The sequence below is a fragment of the Chiloscyllium punctatum genome, chromosome 4, assembly GCF_047496795.1.
Source record: "Chiloscyllium punctatum isolate Juve2018m chromosome 4, sChiPun1.3, whole genome shotgun sequence".
NCBI classification, from domain to species: domain Eukaryota; kingdom Metazoa; phylum Chordata; class Chondrichthyes; order Orectolobiformes; family Hemiscylliidae; genus Chiloscyllium; species Chiloscyllium punctatum.
In genome coordinates, this window is record NC_092742.1 from 59,038,980 (window position 1) to 59,062,350 (window position 23,371).

Genomic DNA, 23,371 nt, shown 5'->3' on the forward strand with positions numbered 1-23,371 from the left:
ACTTATAAACTTGATTTCCTTATCCCCTGTTGGGACTTCACAGAGAGGATACATAGTGTAACTTCCTTGTGGGTCTTTGTCCAACTTTTCCTTCTGTATTTCCTTTTGTTTGCAGGTAATCATCCCTGTCATTCTGGCCCTGGCCCTGGTCCTGACTCTGGCTCTGGCTCTGGCCCTGCTGCCGATTCCCCTGTCCCTGCTCATCCCGAGTCCCCTTCTGCCTTATTTACAGGTTCATTATATGGGGCGGCAGATTATCTAATACCTCCCATGGAGGCGGCACCGTGGGAGAGTCTTTCTTCTCTGTTTTAACTAAATGAATATCTGTTCCTGAACCCCTCTTCCAACATGAAGCATAATCTGATTCCTCCTGACTGAGGGGCTGTTTACTGTTAACATATAAGTTCAAATATTGACAAACCCAATCCTCGTCTGACCCATACGTTGGCCAAAAGATGGCGGGAGGGAGAATGGGCTCCTTAGTCCATACAAAACAACAATATTTAATCATCTTCTTCCTATCCTTTTCCCTTGTACAAGTATTATGTTTCCAATTCCTCAACATCCTCCCTAATGGAATTTCTGGAGATATGTTGACAGGGACCCTGCCTCCATTCCTATTTCCTTTTTCTCTGGAGGCTTTTTCCTTATCCTCGGCACAGCCCATATGGAGTTCCTTTGTTAGTCCCTTATTAACTCCTAGAACTCAATCCCAGCCACCAAGGCAATACTTAAAAGGCAATTTTCTTACCTTGGTCCATGCACGGAGTTGCCTAGCTCAAGGTCTCCCTATGCCTACAGTGATACCACCTAACTCTTTCCTGGTTCAGAATGACTCCCTGAGGATTCTGGTCAGTCTACCGGGAGGGGCACCCACCGTTGAGAAACACAGGACCATTCCAAAAGGGAATGGGATGCATCTTCCCAGTCGTCGATGGTGCCTACTCCACCGGTGATGACAGGATCTCGGACACGAGCCCCCAGTTGTGAGAAACAAAGCTCACTGTTCAATAATTTCAGTCCGAGTCAAATTCTGAAGCAGTCTTGATTCATACATTCTTGCAAGCTGGGTGACCATAAAGTAGGCACCTCGATCAGGAGGTTACATTACAATTAAACAGTTCAGTTGAGTCTCTTGGTACTCCCTTTTACTTCATATCTGATAGTTGTATTGCTCTGTGCAGCTGCTAATCTAATCGGCTTACCACATCTGTCTGTGGCCTGTTGTTAGCGTGCAACCTCACCCCCCCCCCCCCTCCCCCGATAGCTGGGTCTTATAACTTTTGCTGACACAACACTGGGTCTTATTTGGTTATCTTGTTCATACTAACTCTCTATGTGCGTGACAACTGCAACTGTCATGTCAATACATCTGCTTCTACCAATCGACCACCTCCCTTTTTCCCCGGAAACTCTTTCTTTACCCTCGGCACAGCCCATATTGAGTTACTTCATTAGTCCCTTATTAACTACTAGGACTCAATCCCAGCCACCAAGGCAGTATTTAAAGTCAATTTTCTTACCTTGGTCCGTGCATGGAGTTGGCTGGCTCAGTGTCTCCCTGTACCTACTGTTCAAGTATTATTCTTTCCTGGTTCAGAATGGCTCCCTGGGGATTCTGGTCAGTCTACCTCCCTTTTTGGTTAGTTATTTCTTGGTATATATCTTTATGATATCGCCTTGCGATTTTTGTAGAAGCAAGATACAGCTACTTGTAACTGTTTGTGTGCAAGCATATCTAGCTTAACATACACCCCCCACATGACTCAGCCTTATGATTTTTGCAGAAACAACAACCTTCGCAAGGGCCTCTCACAATGGGAATTCAGAGAAAACAGGAAGACTTCAGAAATATAAAAAGTGAGATATTTGATTGAGAAAATTGAGGTGTGACATTAAAGACAATCAGGTTGATGTTTGACCAGTGAGTACTTGTTATTAATTGGATCTGAAATAAGGGTAGATAAAACATAAACTAAGAAGAATGTAAACACAAGCAAAACTAAATACATTAATTAAAATATAAAATAGTTAATTAACACACAATAAGGATGGCTGGGCAGGCAATGTGTTGTGGCTGCAATATGTGTAAGTTGATGGACACTTGTGTGATCCAAAGCAGACGACTCTGTAATAACAGTCTGTGAGTCACGAAAGGTCAACTCAGTGTCACTGAGCCAGATATCAAGCTTTAGGCACTGAAATGCCTCAGGGAGGGGCAGGTTACCTTGATTCGTTTTGCAGGACACAGTCCTACTCCTGAAGTGAGGATTATTTGATTTAGTCTGTGTTCAAGGATGGGAAGGTCTGATTGTGACTGAGCATAAAACAGTGGAGGAGCGTCAACCTCTTCCATAGTCCAACAGGTTCAAATTTTTGGATGAGTGCAGAGGCTACAAAGGTAAATGGGTAAAATGATCATGACACTGTAATACTGGAAGTCATTCAAATGCAATGAGCAGTTAGAAATGTAGAATTGACTGCATTTGAGTCCAACAGGCTGTGTTGCTTGCCTGGTGCCAGAGTTCAGGATATCTACTTAGGCTGAAGAGGAACGTAAGTGAGAGGGGAAGGATTCGGTTGTGATCATGTAGATACCAAAGGCAATAATTAGGACTAGGTAAGAAGTTTGGCATCAGAAGCATGAGCAGTTAGGGCTAAATTAAAAAGTATAATTACAAAGGTAAGAATTTCTCTTAAAACCACATGTTCTTTCAACTATTACACACTGCAATGTTTGCTGCTAAAGTCACCTTTGCTCACCATGTCACCTGCCATGTATTTGCTCATTAATTCGGCCTGTCCAAATGACACTGCAATGTCTCTGCATCGTCCTCATGGCTCACCCTTCTACTCAGCTTTGTGTCAATTGCAAGTTTTGAGATATTACATTTCGTTCCATCATCTAAATTATTAACATATATCATGAATAGTACTGATCCCTGCAGTATCTCATTAGTCATTGCCTGCCATTCAGTAAAAAATCTATTTATTCCTACTTGCTATTTCCTGTCTGTTAACCAATTTTCTATTCATCTCAATACACTACCCCCAATCCCATGTAGTTATTAATCCACTCAATAGCTAGAGTGTAAAAAGGATCAAAACTTAATCTGATACTTTTTTAAGTACTTTGCACGAAAAGATACTATACATGCATTGGAGTTACAACAGAAAAATAGTCCGACTCAGTATCTACTCTTCTTACATTAAACACGGAGACATGTTGTGTTGGAGTACACTGTTAAAAACATTAACATATTGAAAAATATGCAACACAGAGCAGACACATAACTACAAGTGCCTGAAACAGAGGAGAAATGATTCTATTCAAATATCAGCATTTTGTCTATTTTATTTGTATATTTGTTTGATGCAAGAACAGCTTTTTCCAGCTGTTACCAGACTGCTGAACGGACCGCTCTGATTTCATAGCTCCATGTGACAACAGTAAATCAAATCAATCATTTACAGTTTGTGATATTATCACTTTAAAATATCCCTGCTACAATCACTTTATTGACTTTGGATAATCTGTATCAAAACATCAGAGAAATAGTTAGATCAGAGATAGTCAGTGGAGGTCAGCTGCACTTCGATTCAGTTTTCACGCATGACTCCCAAGTTCCAGTCTCCTGTTATGGAGTTCTCCTCCAATTCCTAATCTGAATTTTGTCACTTACTGTTCCAATGAATTGGAGGAGCTGGTGTTGGACTGGGGTGGACTAAGTTAAAAATCTCATGACCACCTGATGAAGAAACAGTGCTTCGAAAGCTAGTGCCTCCAAATAAACCTGTTGGACTATAACCTGGTGTTGTGTGATTTCAAATTTTGCTCCAATGAAGTTCAACATGAGCCTGAGAAATAACACCTCATCTTTCATAGGGCACTTCACAGCCTTTCAGATACAACATGGAGTTCACCAAACTTTAGACCATTACCTCTGCCCACTCACCTTTAGTTTTATTTTTATGGGAAAGCTGCCAGCATTTTCTGCTAAGATTTCAGATTAAGGTTTTTAGTGTCTACAATGCTTTGCTTCTTTATTGATGGTTTTTCAAGTGTAACTGTAAATCTTACCATTTCCTGGCTTGTCAGGTTATTATGTAATTTCTGTAATTGCACATTCAACTCATCAAGATTTATTTTCTTCTCAACATTTGCTGCATTCTGATTCTCAATCAGAAGTTGAGCATCTGTAAGCTAAAATAATAAAAGAAAATCCAAGCTTTATATTTAGAACAATCATGCTAAGTTTAAGCATTTGTTGAAAACTAAATTCAAGTAACATCTAAACTCAAGCAAACAAAAATCTCTCCTCTGGAGATGTTGACCCACACAGATAGCCTTGAATTTCCTCTGCAAAGGGAATCAGGCATTTCGATGGCAACCTGCCTCCATTCCAAGATCTGTTCTGTTGGCCATGTTCACCAATTTTCCTACAAATCTCAGTAAAATTGGCGGAAATTAGTGCATGCAATTGGGACCAAGAAATGAAGTAAATTCAGACCATATGCTGAATTTTTATCTCCTGATGCTGAATAAACCCCTGATAGAGGAATGAAATTGGAGGTGTGAAGGGTTGCATTTTAAAATTGCAGTTCGACTTCTCGATATCTTTCATTTTTGTTTGGACCACGATCTGCCACAATTCCTGACATATGTTTAAAGTGGCATTGGATTCACAATTTAAAGCCCTGCTTGGAGCTCAAATTTCCACTCCCAGAGAGTAGGTTCCTGAAGCCTGTAGGAACATCATCAAGTAAGTCAGTCTATGAATCTATGTGTGTACAGTGTGTACAGACCCAATTAACCATTAGCTAGTGTGTGAAATGTTCTTGAAACTGAGCATTAAACAGACATAGTTTGAAAATCTTCTCTGGGAAAAGAAAATAATGTTCATCTTACAATCTAACAAAGTACCATTCACATACAGCCTTTTATTTTATCAATGACAAAAGCTTTAATTCTTTTAACATTTAATATTGGGCAAATAAACAAATAGGCATGGAGAAAACATAAAAATAATCTTACTACAATCTTATGACCCCTCTATTTAAAAAGAGAGGTATAAAGAAAATTGGGAATTTTACATCAGTCAGCCTGACATTAGTATTGGGAAAATGTTAGAGTCCATTGTAAAAGATTTAATAGCAGAGCACTTGGAAAATATGCCAGGATTGGACAGAGTCAGTGTAGATTTATGAAAGGGAAATCAAGCTTGATAAATCTGCTGGAATTCTTTGAGAATATAACTAGCAGAGTTGATGAGGGGAAGCCAATGGATGTGGTTTACTTGAACTTTGAGAACGCTTTTGACAAAGTTCTACGTCACAGCATGTAAAATTAGAAGGTGGGGTCAGTGCACGGAGATGGAGAAAAAAATGATTAGCAGACAACAAATAAAAAATAGGAATAAATGGGTCCTTTTATAAATAGCAGGCAGTGACCAGTGGGACACTGCAGGGATTAGTATTAGCTAAGACCCCAGCTACTCACAATATACATCTTAATGATTTAGATGAGAGAACTAAATGTAATGTCAAAACATTTGCAGATGACTCAAAGCTGGATGGGAGGCCGAGCTGTAAGGAGGCTGCAAAGAGGCTTCAACGTGATTTTGACAAGCTGAGTGATGGGCAGAGGCATGGCAGGTGCAGCATAATGTGGATAAATGTGAGGTTATCCACTTTGATAACAAAAATAGGAAGCCAATTATCTGAATGACTATAACTTGTAGAGGGGAAAGTGCAATGAGACCTGGGTGACCTCGTTCACCTTTAGATAAAGATAAACATGTGGTACATAAGGTGGGAAAGAAGACAAATGGTATGTTAGCCTTCGTAGCGAGAGGATTTGAATGCAGGAGCAGGGATGTCTTACTGCAATTATACTTGTTGAGATAACATCTGGAATATTGTGCGCAGTTCTGGTTTCCTTCTCTGAATAAGAAATTTATTGCCAAAAGAGTAGTCCAGCAAAGATTAATCACACTGATTCCTGAGAAAGTAGGAATATATTCATTGGAATTCAAGAGAATGATGGATGTGGGGAGGGTGGGGGATGGGATCTCATAGAAAGCTACAAAATTCTAACGGGATTGAGCACGATAGTAGCAGGAAGGATGTAGCTGATGGTGGGGTTAAGTACTGAAATGAGGAGAAATTTCTTCACCCTGAGAGTGGTGAGCTTGTGAAATTTGCCACCGTAGAAAGCGGTTGAGACCAAAGCATTAAATGATTTCAAGCTGATGTTAGATTTAGCACTTGGGGCTGAAGGGATCAAAGGATATAGCGAAATATGGGAATACGCTATTGAGTTGGATGATCAGTCATGATCCTGATGAATTGTGGAGCAGACTTGAGGGGCTGAATGGCCTGATTGCTGCTCCTATTTTCTATATTAAACTGTCAATCAAATAAAGCTAGCACTCCTCTTCACAAATGTGCAAACATACTCTTTTTTGGGTTGAGTACATTAGCCATCTTGTAGCTCAGTCAAGCGTCCATAATCAGGTCATCTCAACATCCAGATGCCTGGCCATTTGTTTAACATACCTTGTAGTAATTTGGCAGATGGACTCATTTTGAATGTGATGCTGATTTCCAACAATAGTTAACAGACAGGCCATAGCAGGAACCTATTTACAGTAAATGGAGTTTCTAAGTGTGTGCTTGAAACTCATATAATCTTTTAGATGTGCATGCAGGTGGGGACACACTGAGTACAAATACAAAGAAAATTAGAGGTGGCTGACATATAAAATGCTCAGAAACCTATTTCATTAAAAACCACAATTTCTGCATTTAAATTTCTTGTTCAATACATTTTGTAATTTTCATTTTTATTTAGAATATAATAAGAAATTACCTTTGCAGTCAGGATTTCCCTTTCTGCTTCAAACTTTCTCTGTTTTTCATCTATATCACGTTTCAAATTTGAGATATCTTTCCTTACAATAATAATTTTCTGTTGAACATCTCGTATATTGTCATATGTTTCATTCAATGCAATTTGGTCGCTGGTTCGCTTGTTCATCACAGTATTTAATAAGCCAACAACATCAGCATGTTGTACTCCTGCCTTTTGTCGTACAGTACTGAGAAAAGGAATGACAAGAGAAAATAGCAATGATAGATGAAAAAAAAAGGTTAATCCTAATGTAGTCAATGGCACAGAAATAATTACTTTGTAATGTTGTTGCTAGACTTTGACCTGTGTATTCTGATGGCCAGAGAGTCATTGGAGCAGGGCAGACTACAATTGCCTCTCAGGTTCCTGTGAATCCCAGACACTGCGACTCCATGAGAATTGGCTATTGGAGGTTTTAAAGCACAATCCCCCTCCATCTCAACCTTCCAAACATCTCCTTAACATCGTAGAATTCAGGAGTGTTTGGCTTCCATTAATGGTTACCCAGGATAAACTGAAGAATCAAGATCCTAGTTTAACTGCTGGATAATTATTAAGTTGTTCCCCGCAACATACCCCAAGTGGCCTCATATTTCCAACTATACCTGCCCTGATCCCTTCTACCCCAGGACCACTAACCACCCAATTGCCTCTATCCCTACTGACTAGAACCCAGCAACTCAACAAAATTCAATCTCACATTTTTTCCAGGATACAACAGCTCGAACCCTACCTTTGGCCTCAGTCCCAGACACCACCCCTGCAACACACCTCTCTTCACCACTGGCTCTGATCTCTTCCACCCTTGGTTTGCCTCTTGGTTTGACACCCCACCACCAACAACCCTGTTTCCCCCAGTGTCCACTCCCTTTGTTCATTAACCCCAAATCAATTATCCACCTGCCACAAGAGGAGTGTCCAGAAGAATCGTAGAATCCTTAAGTATAGATAGAAACCACTCAGCCCATCGAGTCCACACCGACCCTCTGAACAGCATCCCATCCAACCCAACCCCTCACCCTATCCCCGTAACCCCATATTTACATCCAACCTTGTCTGCACATCCCTTGGACATTGAGGTGTTTAGCATTTATAATCCACTTAACCTGCGCATCTTTGGACAGTGAGAGGTGTCTGAGCACCTAGTAGAAACCCACACAGACACGGGGAGAATGTGTAAACTCCATACAGACAGTCGCCCAAGGCTGGAATTGAACCCGGGTCCGTGATACTGTGGGCAGCACAGTGGTTAGCACTGCTGTCTCAAGAGAGCGGAAGTAGTGTTGTTCACCAGTGCTCCAAACTGCTCTGGCTGAAAGCAACTTGAATGCCCTTCATCTGAACCATGCTTTTCATTTCCATTATACCAAATGTACATGAATTTATCAAGACTCCTATCTTTAATATAATTTGATTGCCTTCCTTCAGTCCTCCCTTGTCTACAACCATCAACACTTACACTGTAAATACAGGAAATAAGTTACTCAACTTAATTTCATGCAGAAATATTATTCAACAGGATTTTAAAAACATCACCCAGAATATTCATATCATGTCCTTGATTATTTAAGTGCGATTGTACAATATATATTCCTAATAGCTGTTGTTATGGTGAATGCTAAGCTTCCAAAGAGACCACTTTAAATAGCACTGGTTGGTGATCTCCACTACCTCTGGGCACTGAGGGAAGATAGTGCTATGTTAATGTGGATTGTGTGGCATTGTGAAAGGCCTTAGCAAAACAGATTGCAAGGAAGCACACATACTTCCACCTTGGGTGAATACAGTAGGTAGCTCACCCTGAAGCCAAGGTCATACTTCAAGATTCTGAGCACATCTCTTCTGCTGCTCCAAAACAGAATATTGCAGTGATATGATGTGATGTTTTGGAAGCCCTAGCCAACATTGGACTTTGAATCAAATAAACAGCAGTTTGAGCTTCTATGCCATTAGTGTGAGCTGCTATGTTAGCTATCAGAGGTTATATCATTGTCATTATCATGTTCATAGAGGTGACAACTTGTTTCTTGCTGGGAAGAATGGTTTCTGAGCACTGTGCAAAACTGCAGCAAACATTGAAGCTGAACCTTTTCATGCTGAGGCATCATTTCTTGCAGAGGAAATCCAGTGCACCTCCATGTGTTTTCTGTTTATTCAGCAGCTTTCCATGGTAATGTGGGAGCTTGACATCTACATTGAATTCTTTCTTGCAAAGTTACTTACTGCAACCTGAGCTGGGACACTTTTATTCTTTTTTTTTGAAAAGGTCCCCTGTCCAGGTTCCTGTACAATTTTACCAAGTAATTCACCATTTGGACTCCTCCTTTCACTTGTTCTCTAAAGTGTAAATGGTTCCCATCTATTAAGCTGGTGCTTGTTACAGTTTGCCATGCATATTGTGTCAGATGAGAAGAAAGAAAGAAGGGAAAAAGAGAACAAAGTATTAAAATTCTGTGTAATGTATGGTCTATGTTGTCAATTGCCATGGCTATGATGTGACCCCTGTCCATTTTCTTCAGGGTACACAGGTGGAGCCTGTGAGGATTGGCCCCTGACAACCAGAGCCATTTTTATTTGTGTTGGATATGACTTCCACCAATGAAGAGATTTTGTTAGGGTTCCCTGATGCTGTACTCAGTCAAATGTTACCTTGATTTTAAGACCTGTTATTCTCTCCTCACCTTGAGTTCAGCTCTTAGTACATCTTTATAAACAAAGGTTGCAACATAGCCAGGAGCTTTGTGGTTCTTACAGAACTTGAACTGAGCATCAGTGAGCAGGTTATTGTTGTTAAGTGGTATTTGATAGCACTGCCCATTCCATCAACTTATTTAAATTTGCAGTGTTCAGCACCAAGGGGAGATAGGGTAGGGGAAAGTGAATGTATACTGGGATTCCAGCAGGTACTGCAAGTGACTGGAAAGGTGACTGGAAATGGCATAACAGGACAGAACACAGGTTCCTGGTTGAAGTACTGAGGGCTTTGATTCTAGAAGTGAGGGAAATGCCCTCTTTCTCTAGTGAGCCAGGATGTCTCTCCAGATCATATCTAAGCAGACAGACAGCTGTTGCAGTCAAACCAAGCAGATTAACTCCGAATACCTGGATGCAGCAGCACAGCTTTACTGACCTCAAACAACTGTGAAATCATCTCCACCTGAGACAATGGAACCACTGGCTGTAGGTGTTGCTTAATTTACTACTCCACTTCACTTAACTAAGAACAACTGCCACCAATAATGACTCATACTTCCTATTGATAATTTCACTTTACTCTCAAACACAAGCACTACTGCAAGCGTCACATTCACTACTCACAGCGTGCACATATTTACTGCTATTTATGCATGGCAGGCACATCATCCAAACATTCACTGACATATTTCCATCTCTCTCTCTCTCCTGCAGGATAAACTCAGAAGCAACAACATCTAACCAACAGGGGACAAGTTCCGCATCTTTAATCCATGAAGGAAAGGGCGTTCATTGTCATTGCAGCAGCTTTGACAGAGGCTGACATTATGCTCACACCCAACCCTTCCCATGGCAACTTCCCTCTTCTCCACATTCTAATTTAAAAACTATGCATTATGGAAGCATATTTTTCTCTCCACCCATCAACACGATTTCCTTCTCTAAAAGGACATGAGTGAGTTAGATGGGTTTTTACGACGATTGATGACTGTCTCAGTAGGGGCCCATGAAACTTTGAGGAAAAAATACATTTTTTACTTGAACCACCCAAAGTGCTGAATATGTTGTTCAATGCTGCACAATGCATGTTGCTGAAAGACATATTATGAACATGTGCTTACCACAGGGAGGCATTTTCTTTTTCCAGCCTGTTGTATTCCTTCTCTAATGATTCAATTTGTTGTGTCAAAGTCTCAATTTTGGCCTGCAGTTCTTTCAAGTGTGTTGCTTTTGACTCACGGGCAGCACGAATAGCGGCTAAGCAAAAAAGAAACAGCTTTACTCTTTAAGAAAAAGGACACATTTTAGAGAAGCTTCAATCAGTTCTGTATTTGAGAAGTTCATTTTTTTAAAGCTCCTCTCAACCCATAGGACATCAAAAACAAATTAGCAAAAAGAAATGCCCGACATTGAGGATATCTTTTAAAAAAAAACTTTGGACAATGCTAAAATGGCTCTGGAATCTCAAATTACCTCAGAAAATGGTGAAGAACTGCCTTTGTCCTAGTTCTGATGATGCTAATAACAATTCCACCATCCAAAAACTATATTTCAACATATATTTACCAGCACAAGTGTAAGGGATAACAAGCAAATAACAGTTGAATTGGACATGTCATTAATAAAGTTAAAAGTTTACCATTTGGAATGTTGTCAAATTTGTTTTGAAAAGTCAATTTAAAACAAAACAACTGCTAAAGACTAAAACAACTGCTAAAGCATCTCTTATGATCCAAAAGTTATGGATTTAAATACGTTGCAAAATTAACAATTATATCTCAATTTTACAGAGATATTTCGCACTGAGATCACCAGACAAAACTAGAGGTACTTTCTGATCTCAACAGTCATAAAGAAAGCAAATGGAGTTTAAAGAAGAATTAAGTCTACCCTTAACTGAAAAAAACGTATGATAATAATATTCATAAGAACGAAACTGTTTTAACGCCAATCCACAGAAATTAAGAAGAGCATATTTCTTACATGGTCCTATAAACCGTAAGACTTCCTGAAACATTCATTTCTAGAATGCCATTTCTGTCTGCTGCATGGAGCCTGTTGTTGACGGCTGACATCCAAAACTGAACAAACAAAGTGGTCAAAATATTTTTGTATATTCCAACCTCAGCAGTCTCTGAATAAATATATTTCAAACATGCTAGACCAAGGTCCTTTCACACCTGATCTTTCTTTGAAGATGCTCCCAGTACTTCAACAGGATAGTAACTACATGACGTAATTACATTATACAAATAATCCAAAGTGATGTTAACTTGGTTATTGGTTTTCTCATCGTCGGGAACAATATCTACCTGGTCAAGCTTAAAACAGACTTTTTTTAGAATTCTGGTATGGCCTAACATGAAATCAATAGCCACCATCAGAAAGATGGTAGCTGAAATGAAGACTATCATTTAGCCTTGCTTGACCTCAGTCTGGAATTTGAAGGGGTCTGAGAGATGCATGATTGTGATGACATTTCCTGGACATCAAATCATGTGAGACACTATTCACCACGTCTTGCAATTTACTGAGTTAAACACTTTGATCAGGTTGTGTAGCAATTGTAATGAGATCAGCCTGCTGGACCTCATAGGATATGAATTCCTTGGTTGGGGCGGTTAATCTGATCCAATCAGGAAGCCTTGACTGACAAAAATAAACAGGAGTGTCAGAGGTTCTGTTCGCTCTGAGGGCTGGCTCACAGGAAGCTGGATCAGTGTCAAGGACATTCCATGTGTAAATAAAGGGTAGCTTGGTGAAAGGATGTTGGCCTCTGTGGAGTTATTTCAAATTTCTGAATGCAATGAAGAGTTTCTGGTTCTCAAGAAAGGTCATTGGACTTGACTGTCTGTCTGTCTCTCTCTATAAATCATGAAAGATCTACAGTGTCTTCTGCGTTTTCTAGTTTTATTTCAAATTTCCAGCATCTGCAATATTTTGCTTTTATTAGAATCTCTCCTGCTGTTACTCTTGATATTTCTTTTGGATTTGTCTGGCAATGAAGATCATGCCAGAGGTTTTTCTGGAAGGTTAAAAAGCCACAATTTGCCTCTGGCAGGAGTTCTTCAGTCATTGGAAGCTGGTGATTCAAGAGAATGTCTGTCAGTGTCCCTGAGTGACACTGGACATGAGAGAGATTAAACTTGATAGTTTCCTCAACATAAAAACAGGAGGAGGCCATTCAGCCCAACTGGCCTGCTATACCATTCAATACGATTGTAGCTGATTCAACATTTCAATCTTTTTACACACCATACCCACAATCCTGTATGCCATTAGTAGTTAGAAATCCTCAACAAGAAAAAAAAATCATCGACAGCCCTTTGTGGTAGAGATTTCCAAAGATTCACAATTCTCTTCATAATAAAGTTCTCATCTCAGGCCTAGGTGACAGGACCTTTACTTTTAAATTGTGACCCCCCCCCCGCCCCACCACCCCGCCACCCCCCCCCCCCCCCCCCCCAGCTCTAGACTCCCCAACCAGGGGAAAGATCTTACCTTCATCTATCCTATCTACCCATTTAATGATATTATAAGTTTCAACATGATCACCCCAGTATCTAATAACAATCTGCAAACATAAATGCCAAATGGGATTGGTTCAGTTTTGGCTTGGAAATAATTAAGTTTGCATTAAGATTCAATTTTAATGAGTTCCCATGACTTGGATAACTCTTCTAGTTATCTTCAGGTTTCCAAAAGTTTGAAATAATCACACTTTACATTTGAAAAAGTTAGAGTTCTTTATTTAATGTTAACATGCTAGGATGCTAGATGGCAGTCCTGTCTCCAATGCAGCCCCATGTTGACCCCTGGAATTCATTCTTTTGGTTCCTGGCTGATTAGTTGGTCATTACGGACAACAAAAGATGGCTCTTATTTTAAAACACATTTTCATTGTTGGGTCCTGTATGTGTACAATGTGTTCTTTCAAAAGCTCAAATAGTGATTTAACATTTTAAGCGCTGACCTGCACTTGCTGTGCTTCAGTAAGTTGTCTCACTAATTCCCAGTCACTTGCAGGATATGTTTTGTTTGTATTTTGTAGCATCATTTATGAATTTGGATTTAGAGGTAAATGAGTTGTTGGTTTTTGTTTTGTGAATGTGATTTATCTGTCTTAACAGATCAGAAAGTTACATTTGAACAATGATTACAGACATAATTTTTAGGAAAACACGTGAACTAAGCTAAATGACTAAATAAACAACTTGGAGAGTTAAATGAGGCAATGCTTACAAAGTTTAACTTCCCCTTGTTATGATCTCAGCTGATGTTGCTACTGGGTAAAAACAATGACTGCAGCACAATGGGCGGCACGGTGGCACAGTGGATAGCACTGCTGCCTCACAGCGCCAGAGACCCGGGTTCAATTCCCGCCTCAGGCGACTGACTGTGTGGAGTTTGCATGTTCTCCCCGTGTCTGCGTGGGTTTCCTCCGGGTGCTCCGGTTTCCTCCCACAGTGCAGGTCAGGTGGATTGGTCCATGCTAAATTGCCCTTAGTGTTAGGTAAGAGGTAGATGTAGGGGTATGGGGGGTTGTGCTTCGGCGGGGCGGTGTGGACTTGTTGGGCCGAAGGGCCTGTTTCCACACTGTAAGTAATCTAATTTAGATGCTGAAAACCAAATACTGGATTAGTGGTGCTGCCTGAACTGCTGTGCTCTTCCAGCACCACTAATCCAGTATGATGTTGCTACTGGACAAGTCAGACCCCAGACTCAGATCTGACTTGATAGATTTTTAAAAAATTACAGTTTGTTCCAATATAACATAATGATTGGGTGGTGCCGAGGTGTACAAAAATCACACAACACCAGGTGATAGTCCAACAGGTATTTTTGGAAGCACTTGCTTTCGGAGCGCTGCTCCTTCATCAGGTGGTTGTGGAGTCTAAGATCTTAAGAAACAGAACTTATAGCAAAAGTTTACAGTGGTGATGTAACCGCAATTACATATTGAAAAAGACCTTGATTGTTTGTTAAATCTCTCAGCTTTTAGAATAAATATGTTGGTTTCAGTTCTTTCATATGTAAATCCCAGAACTTTTGTAAAGTTACATTCTCAAATGAATTTTGACAATAGGTGCCACATCGGCCCAGACAATGCACTGAAGGTGTGAGGTGCCCTGTGTGACGCTGTCTGTGTCCCAATGTTCAGACTGATTGTCATCTAAAAAAGGGACTTATGTGGATTCATGCTGCTTTTGAACAAAATAAAAAGTAATTCTGCAAGTACTAAATTCACTCCACAAATGTATGTGTGTGTGCATGTGTCTATGCATGAGTGTAGAGGGGTATACGTCTGTGAGAGGGTACGTGTGTGGGTGTGTATGTGTGACTGTATGACAGAGAGTTTATGTATGAGAGAGGGTCTGCGTGTGTGTGCGTGTGTGTGTCTGCGTGTGTGTGTGTGTGTGTGCACGCGCGCATGCGTGTTCGGGTCACCTGTAGTGTGACAAGACCCAAGGTCCCGGTTGAGGCCATCCCCATGAGTAACAACCTTGGCTATCAGCCTCTGCTTGGCCACTTTGCGTTGTTGCCTGTCCCAAAGTCCGCCTTGGAGGACGGTCACCCGAAAGTCTGAGGTCGAATGTCCCGGACCACTGAAGTGTTCTCTGGCTGGGAGGGAACACTCCTGTCTGTTAATTGTTGTGTAGTGTCCATTCATCCGTTGCCGTAGCCTCTGCTTAGTCTCGCCAATGTACCATACCTCAGTGCATCCTTGCCTGCAGTGTTATGAGATATATAATGTTGGCTGAGTCACATGAGTACCTGCCACGTACATGGTGGGAGGTGTCCCCACGTGTAAGGTTGGTATCCATGTCCACACTCTGACACGTTGTGCAGCATCTACCATGACAAGGTTGTATGGTGTTGTCCTGAAAGCCAGGCAGTTTGCTATGAACAATGATCTGTTTGAGGTTTGGTGGTTGTTTAAAGGCGAGCAGTGGAGGTGTGGGCAAGGTCTTGGTGAGGTGCTCATCCTCACTGATAATGTGTTGCAGGCTGCGAAGAACATGGTGTAGTTTTTCAGCTCCTGGAAAACACTGGACAATGAAGGGTACCCTGTTGGTTAGAGCTTGTGTCTGTCTCCTGAGGAGGTCATTATGGTTTCTTGCTGTGGCCTGTCGGTACTGGCAGTCAATGATTTGACATTGTATCCTGTTCTTATGAGGGCACCCTTGAGTATTTCCAAGTGCTCAACACGCTCCTCCTCATCTGAACAGATCCTGTGTAAGCATAGGGCTTGTCTGTAGGGAATGGTTGTTTTAATGCATTTAGGGTGGAAGCTGGAGAAGTGTAGCATTGTGAGAATATCCATGGGTATGCGGTAGAGTGAGGTGCTGAGGTGCCCATCCTTGATGGAGATGCACATGACCAAGTATAAGACAGGTAGTAAAGAGTAGTTTATGGTGAGTTTGATGGTGGGATGAAATTTGTTGATATCACTGTGTAGCTGTTTCAGTGACTCCTCTCCATGGGTCCAGAGGAACTGGTGCATAGTGTTGGTTGGACATCCTGCGAAGAGAAGAAGTCTTGTTCGAATTGTGCATGAAAATGTTGGCATATTGGGGTGCAAATTTGGTCCCCTTAGATGTTCCGTGTGTCTGGATAAAGAACTGGTTGTCAAAGGTGAAAATGTTGTGGTTGAGGATAAAGCGGATGAGTTGTAGGATGGTGTTTGGAGATTGGCAGTTGTTGGTGTTGAGTATTGAGGCTATTGCCGCGATGCCATCATTGTGAGGGATGCTGGTGTAGAGTGCAGAAATGTCCATTGTGACAAGGAGTGTTCCTGGTTCTACTGGTCCATGGGTGCTGAGTTTCTGTAAGAAATCCGTAGTGTCATGACAGAAGCTGGGGGTCCCCTGTTCAATGGGTTTCAAGGTGCCTTTGACAGAGCCAGAGAGGTTCCCACACAGGGTCCCATTGCCTGATACAATGGGACATCCTGGTGTATTGGCTTTGTGTATTTTTGGAAGGCAGTAGAAGTCACCTATGTGAGAAGTACGTGGGATGAAGGCGCATAAGGAACCCTGAAGGATTGGATCAGAAGTCTTGATCAATGTGTTTAGTTCACAGGTATGTTCTTTGGTCAGGTCAGCCGGTAGTTGCCTGTAGTACTTCTGGCTGTTCAGTTGTCGGTACACTTCCTTGCAGTAAACTGTTCTATTCTGAATGATGATGGCTCCTCCTTTTGCTACTAGTTTGATGATAATGTTGCGATTGATTTTGAGAGCATGGATGACGTTGCGTTGTGAATGGGTGATGTTTTGCTCTACTTTGTGGGTGCAGCTGATGAATCCAGCACTTATATATTTCCTGACAGTTTGAGCATACATGTCAAGCCCAGGGCAGTGGCCCTCCGGTGGGGTGTAAGTTGACTCTTCTTTGGTCACCCCTTTACGAATCCCTGTGATGACTGTTCCGGTTCCTCGGTGGGCTCAATGGGATCACTGCTGGCATCTTGAAAGAATTCCGTGAGTCTCATTTGTCTGATGAATTCCTCCATGTCTGCTGCAAGACCCATGGGGTCCATTTTGGTGATGGGGCAGAAATTGAGACTCCTGCTAAGAACTTCAATCTCTTCCTGTTGAAAGGAATGGATGGACAAGTTGACGATCGACTTCCCCTGTGGTGCCAGGACGGGCTTGGCTACTGCTGGTGGTGGTGCCAAGTTTCTCTAATTTCTTGTTCTTGTTTTGCATGTACGTGGTGTGCTTTTGTTGCCCTGCCTGTTTGGCAAAGTTTTGTAACTGTACTGCTGTATCCTGAGTGCGGGATGAGAGTGTGGACTCCATCTTAATTTCAAGGTTGTGGCGCCTGCTGTAGAGTTGGTGCACAAGATGATTGAGGAGCTTGCGAGAGGTGCAGTGGCAAAGTCTCTCTCTCACACACACACACACAGACACAAACACAGACACTCCTACAGACAGAGAGACAGACACACACACATCTCCCCAAAGACACACACACACACACACATACTCCTACAGATCCATACAATGACGCAGACCCTCTCTCATACACAAGAGCTCTCTCTCTCATATGCTCATACATACATACTCACACACGCCTTTCACAGACTTATACTCTTTTACACTCACACTCACACACATACACTCACTCTCAGACATCATACCCCCCTGCACACACACACACACACACACACATATAGGTTTGTGGGGTGAATGTGTACTTGCAGTATTATATTTTGTTTTGCTCAAAAATTGCGCGAATATATTCTGTAAATCCCTTTTTTAGATTAGAATCAGTCTGAACATTGAGGCACAGACAGCTTCACACAGGGCACCTCACACCTTCAATACATTATCTGGGCCGACATGGCACCTATTGTTCAAGTTCACTTGAGAATGTAACTTTAAAAAAGTTCTGGGATTTACATATGAAAGAACTGAAACCAACATGGTCATTCTAAAAGATGAGAGATTTACCAAACAATCCAGGTCTTTTTCAATATATAATTTCAGTTACATCACATGAAAACTTTTGCTATAAATTCTGTCTTACGATCTTATACTCCACAACCACCTGATTAAGGAACAGCGTTCCAAAAGCTAGTGCTTCCAAATAAACCTGTTCAACTATAACCTGGTGTTGTGTGATTTTTAATCTGATATAACATGATAATTCAATTCCTGCGTGATCCCGCGTTAAAAAAAATTGCTAACAGCACCATTTAAACCAATGGGACCGGAATTGCGTTATAGCCAATACAGGTTTGGAAGGTTTGTATTCTACAAATAATGGTCTAAATTATTCAATTGCATTGAAGAAAAGTGCATCATAGTAGAACCGACTGTAGTTAACGTAGTAGTCTTACACTGATACATAATTGCATAATGCCACAGATTTAGTTTTTTGCATTAAAACAGAAGTTTATTATATAAAAGAAATTGAGATAAAGTGCAACTAACAATGTTGTTTTCATATAACACATCTTTAAAGATCTCAAAACACACAGCAGAGTAAAATCCCATCTATCCCAACACCATCACTTTACACTGTTTAAATACAAGAGGGAATTCCTTTCTCTATCATATCTATAGGTTTAACTTAACTGTTTATTTCAATTCCCTGTCTTGGCAGTTTGATAGCCTTTTTCTTGAACTCAGTTGTATAAGTACATTTTCTCAGCCAAATAATCTCTTTTAGGTTCTAACCAAATCCCTTATACTTTTGTAACCGATTTCCTAAATATTCTCAATAACTCTCTGGTGGAAACTGCATTTATGTCTAATCCTAGCCATGCCTTCTGTGAACCAAAATAAAGCTTTACAATCTGTGTCTTTTGAAAACAAAAATAAATCTTAATTCTTTCAAATTATGAGCAAGCTAATGCCTTTCAATGCTGCTCTCTCTCTCATGGTGAAACTCAAACTTATATTATCATTTCAGGAAGACTTCCAGTCAGCTGTTCTCTAATACATACTGTTTTAAAATTATGACTCCAGAAAATCTGACAAGTTAATTGTTGAACTCCTTAATACCCAGACAAAACCCACAGGCTACTGACTTAAAATCCAAATTCTATATATACTTCACACATCACATAATACATATGACACTGAACTATCTACGAACTCAAGATCCCAATCAAACTTTAGTTGAGAAGAAGTTTCATACAGAAGGAAAGAATTGTTTGAGGCAGTCCAGGTTTCCAGAGCTGGAAAGAGACTTAAAAACGACTTTAACAGTTTACACAGTCAGGGCTTTTTTAAAGTTCAGTTAGCGAAGATACGTTACTGAACTAAATGCTGGTTGTGCACCTCAGGGAGAGACAGTGACAGAAATAATCAAATCTGGTGAATGTGTATAAGGTCACCAAAAGGACGTGTTACTAAGCTCTTCGTTATGGTAACACTAGACAAGTCAGATCTCAGAATGAAGCCTAACTTGATGGATTATAAATCTTTTACTTTCACAATTTGGTTCTCATGATAGTCACTTATAACAAGCAAACACAACTTTATCACACATGAACAAAAACTCTACTGTTTATAAGTCAATTTAGAAAGATCCTTATCATGATCAGCAAAAAAAAAGAAAAAATCCTCACAATACCCTTTACAGACACTCAATCTCAGCAAAATATCACTTCGATGTGAAATCTTTAATTACTTACTTACAGAGTAGAAGCACAGAAGGAAACCAAAGGAAGTAAACCCTGGATCCCAAGCCACCAAAGGTCTGAAGGTCATGAATTGGCCTGTCCAATCATATGAAGATCCACTGAGAAAAGCATGTTTCTAAGTAGGCATCATTCTTGAAATGAGGGACAGCCGACATTAACCATGTTAACTTATTGTTCAAAATGGTTAAAGCAATCATTGGCAATCAGATGTATCTACAATGATGAAGTTGTAAATGTTACAGAAACACAGAAACCCACCCCCCCAGCAGGAATAGGGTATTCTGTTCTACGAGCTTGCTCCACTATTTAATATGACCATAGCTCATCATCCAACTCAGTATCCCGTTCCTATTTTCTCCCCATATTCTTTGATCTCGTTAGCCCTAAGAACTACATTTAACTGCTTCTTGAAAACATAAAAGGTTCTGGCATCCACTCCTTTTGGTAACACAGAGTCCCACAGACTATCCACTCTCTGGGAGAGGGGATTTCTCTGCATCTCAGTGCTGAATGGTCTACCCTGTATTCTTAGACTGTGATCCGTGGTTTTGGACTCTCCGGTCATCTTTCCTGCATTAACCCTGTCTCGTCCTGTTCGAATTCTATATTTCTATGAGAACCACCCTACCCCCCTCATTCTAGACTCCATTAAATATAGCCCTAACTGATTCAGTCTCTTTTCATATGCCAATCCTTCCATCCCAGGAATAAGTCTGGTAAACCTTCATTGCACTCCCTCCATAGCTGGAATGTCCTTCCTCACATATGGAAACTAAAGCTGCACACAATATTCCAGATGCAGTCATAGAGTCATAGAGATGTACAGCATGGAAACAGACCCTTCGGTCCAACCCGTCCATGCCGACCAGATATCCCAACACAATCTAGTCCCACCTGCCAGTACCTGGTCCATATCCTTCCAAACCCTTCCTAGTCATATACCCATCCAAATGCCTCTTAAGTGTTGCAATTGTACCAGCCTCCACCACATCCTCTGGCAGCTCATTCCATACACGTACCACCCTCTGTGTGAAAAGGTTGCCCTTTAGGTCTCTTTTATATCTTTCCCCTCTCACCCTAAACCTATGCCCTCTAGTTCTGGACTACCCGACCCCAGGGAAAAGACTTTGCTTATTTACCCTATCCATGTCCCTCATAATTTTGTAAACTGCTATAAGGTCACCCCTCAGCCTCCGACGCTCCAGGGAAAACAGCCCCAGCCTGTTCAGCCTCTCCCTGTAGCTCAGATCCTCCAACCCTGGCAACATCCTTGTAAATCTTTTCTGAACCCTTTCAAGTTTCACATCTTTCTGATAGGAAGGAGACCAGAATTGCACGCAATATTCCAACAGTGGCCTAACTAATGTCCTGTACAGCCGCAACATGACTTCCCAACTCCTGTACTCAATACTCTGACCAATAAAGGAAAGCATATCAAATGCCTTCTTCACTATCCTATCTACCTGCGACTCCACTTTCAAGGAGCTATGAACCTGCACTCCAAGGTCTCTTTGTTCATCAACACTCCCTAGGACCTTACCATTACGTGTATAAGTCCTGCTAAGATTTGCTTTCCCAAAATGCAGCACCTTGCATTTACCTGAATTAAACTCCATCTGCCACTTCTCAGCCCATTGGCCCATCTGGTCAAGATCCTGTTGTAATCGGAGGTAACCCTCTTCGCTGTCCACTACACCTCCAATTTTGGTGTCATCTGCAAACTTACTAATTGTACCTCTTATGCTTGCACCCAAATCATTTATGTAAATGACAAAAAGTAGAGGGCTCAGCACCGATCCTTGTGGCACGTCATGGTCACGGGCCTCCAGTCTGAAAAACAACCCTCCACCACCACCCACTGTCTTCTACCTTTGAGCCAGTTCTGTATCCAACTGGCTAGTTCTCCCTGTATTCCAAGAGATCTAACCTTGCTAATCAGTCTCCCATGGGGAATCTTGTCGAATGCCTTACTGGAGTCCATATAGATCACATCTACTGCTTTGGCCTCATCAATCGTCTTTGTTACTTCATCAAAAAACTCAATCAAGTTTGTGAGACAGGATTTCCCACACACAAAGCCATGTTGACTATCCCGAATCAGTCCTTGCCTTTCCAAATTCATGTACATCCTGTTGCTCAGGAATCCCTCCAACAACTTGCCCACCACCGAGGTCTCACCAAGGTCTTGTAGAGGGGCAGCAAGACATCCCTGCACTTGTGCTCAAATCCTCATGTTATGATGGCCAACATACCATTTTCCTTTTTTACCCACTGCTACTCCGCTTGCTTACTTTCAGCGACATTTGTACAAGGACACCGAGGTATCAATACACCTTCCCCAATCTACTGTCAGTCAGATAATAATCTGCCTTTTTGCTTTTGCTACCAAAGTGGATAATCCTATATTTATCCATACTATATTGCATCCGATATGATTTGCCCACTCTCTCAGCTTTTCCAAGAGGAGGGAAGGCAGCACAGGTGCCAGGACTGACTGACTGGACTCTCTTCAAGATATATCTTTCTTTTCCCCCTTATTACTCAAAATGGTGCCATATCATCGTGACAAATGAAAGATTTTCATTGTATTCTATTGTATTCTATGTCAAATAGATGTGACAATAAAATAAAATAAAATCATACTGAAGCATTTCCACATTCTCCTCACAGTTCACCCTCCTACCTAGCTTTGAAATGATAATTTGAAAATTATTGTTTCAAAGATGAGATATTGGCCAAACAAATTCCGTCTGCTTTCACGAAATGACAAAAGAGATTGGTCATTTCCCTTGAACTTAATTCTTAACTTTGGATGGTGTTTTAAATTAAAAAAAAGATTATGCAAGAATGATTACAACAAACTCAAAAATTTAACTAACTATATTTCAAATTTCCACCGCTCCCTTCCCTTCAGATAGGCTATTCTGAACTCCTCTCTGGATCCTTTATGCAGTTCTATTTCAAAGAAAAGGATGTCAACCAAAATCTATTACAGCTCACTGGCTTTCATAATTATCTTGATCACATGTACAAATAGAAAATATTGGGCCATTTGGGCCTTCGAGCCGGTTCCACCATTCATTATGGTCATGGCTGATCATCCAACTCATAGCCTCTTCCTCTTTGACTCGACCATATCATTTGATCCCTTTAACCCCAAGTGCTATATCCAATTTGTTCTTGAAATCATATAATGTTTAGGTCTTGACTACTTTCTATGGTAACAAATAAATTTCAAAGGTTCACCCCTCTCTGGGTGAAGAAATTGCACCTTGTCTCTCACACACACACACACACAGTTAAATACTGAAACAAAAATATAAATTGCTGGGAAATCTCAGCAGCTCTGGGCAGAATCTGGGGAGAAAGGAGAGTAAATGTATTTGTTTCTGATTTACAGCATCCACGTTCTTTCAATGTTTACATAGTTAAATTCTGTCGCCTGTAAAAATTACACTCTATTTCTCTAACTTCTTGATTGGCATTACATCTATTCTACAGAGACAGCCTTCCACATAAGTACTTACAAGAATTGCACTTCATTCAACATGTATTGCATTCAATGGATCATCATTCACCAGCTCCACTAAGATGTCAACTCCAAACGT

The 23,371-nt window shown here is 40.9% G+C and overlaps 1 protein-coding gene across 1 annotated transcript in view; it reads right to left on the reverse strand.

The window, feature by feature from the left end:
- The window catches only part of ccdc175 (coiled-coil domain containing 175), a 93,987-nt gene that overhangs the window by 50,193 nt on the left and 20,423 nt on the right, over positions 1 to 23,371 (reverse strand). Inside the window, exons 5-7 of the mRNA XM_072568847.1 lie at positions 10,729 to 10,864; positions 6,872 to 7,100; positions 4,082 to 4,204 (exon numbers count right to left, since the gene is read on the reverse strand). Of these exons, the coding sequence (XP_072424948.1) occupies positions 4,082 to 4,204; positions 6,872 to 7,100; positions 10,729 to 10,864 (488 nt within the window). The remainder of the gene's footprint in view (positions 1 to 4,081; positions 4,205 to 6,871; positions 7,101 to 10,728; positions 10,865 to 23,371) is intronic.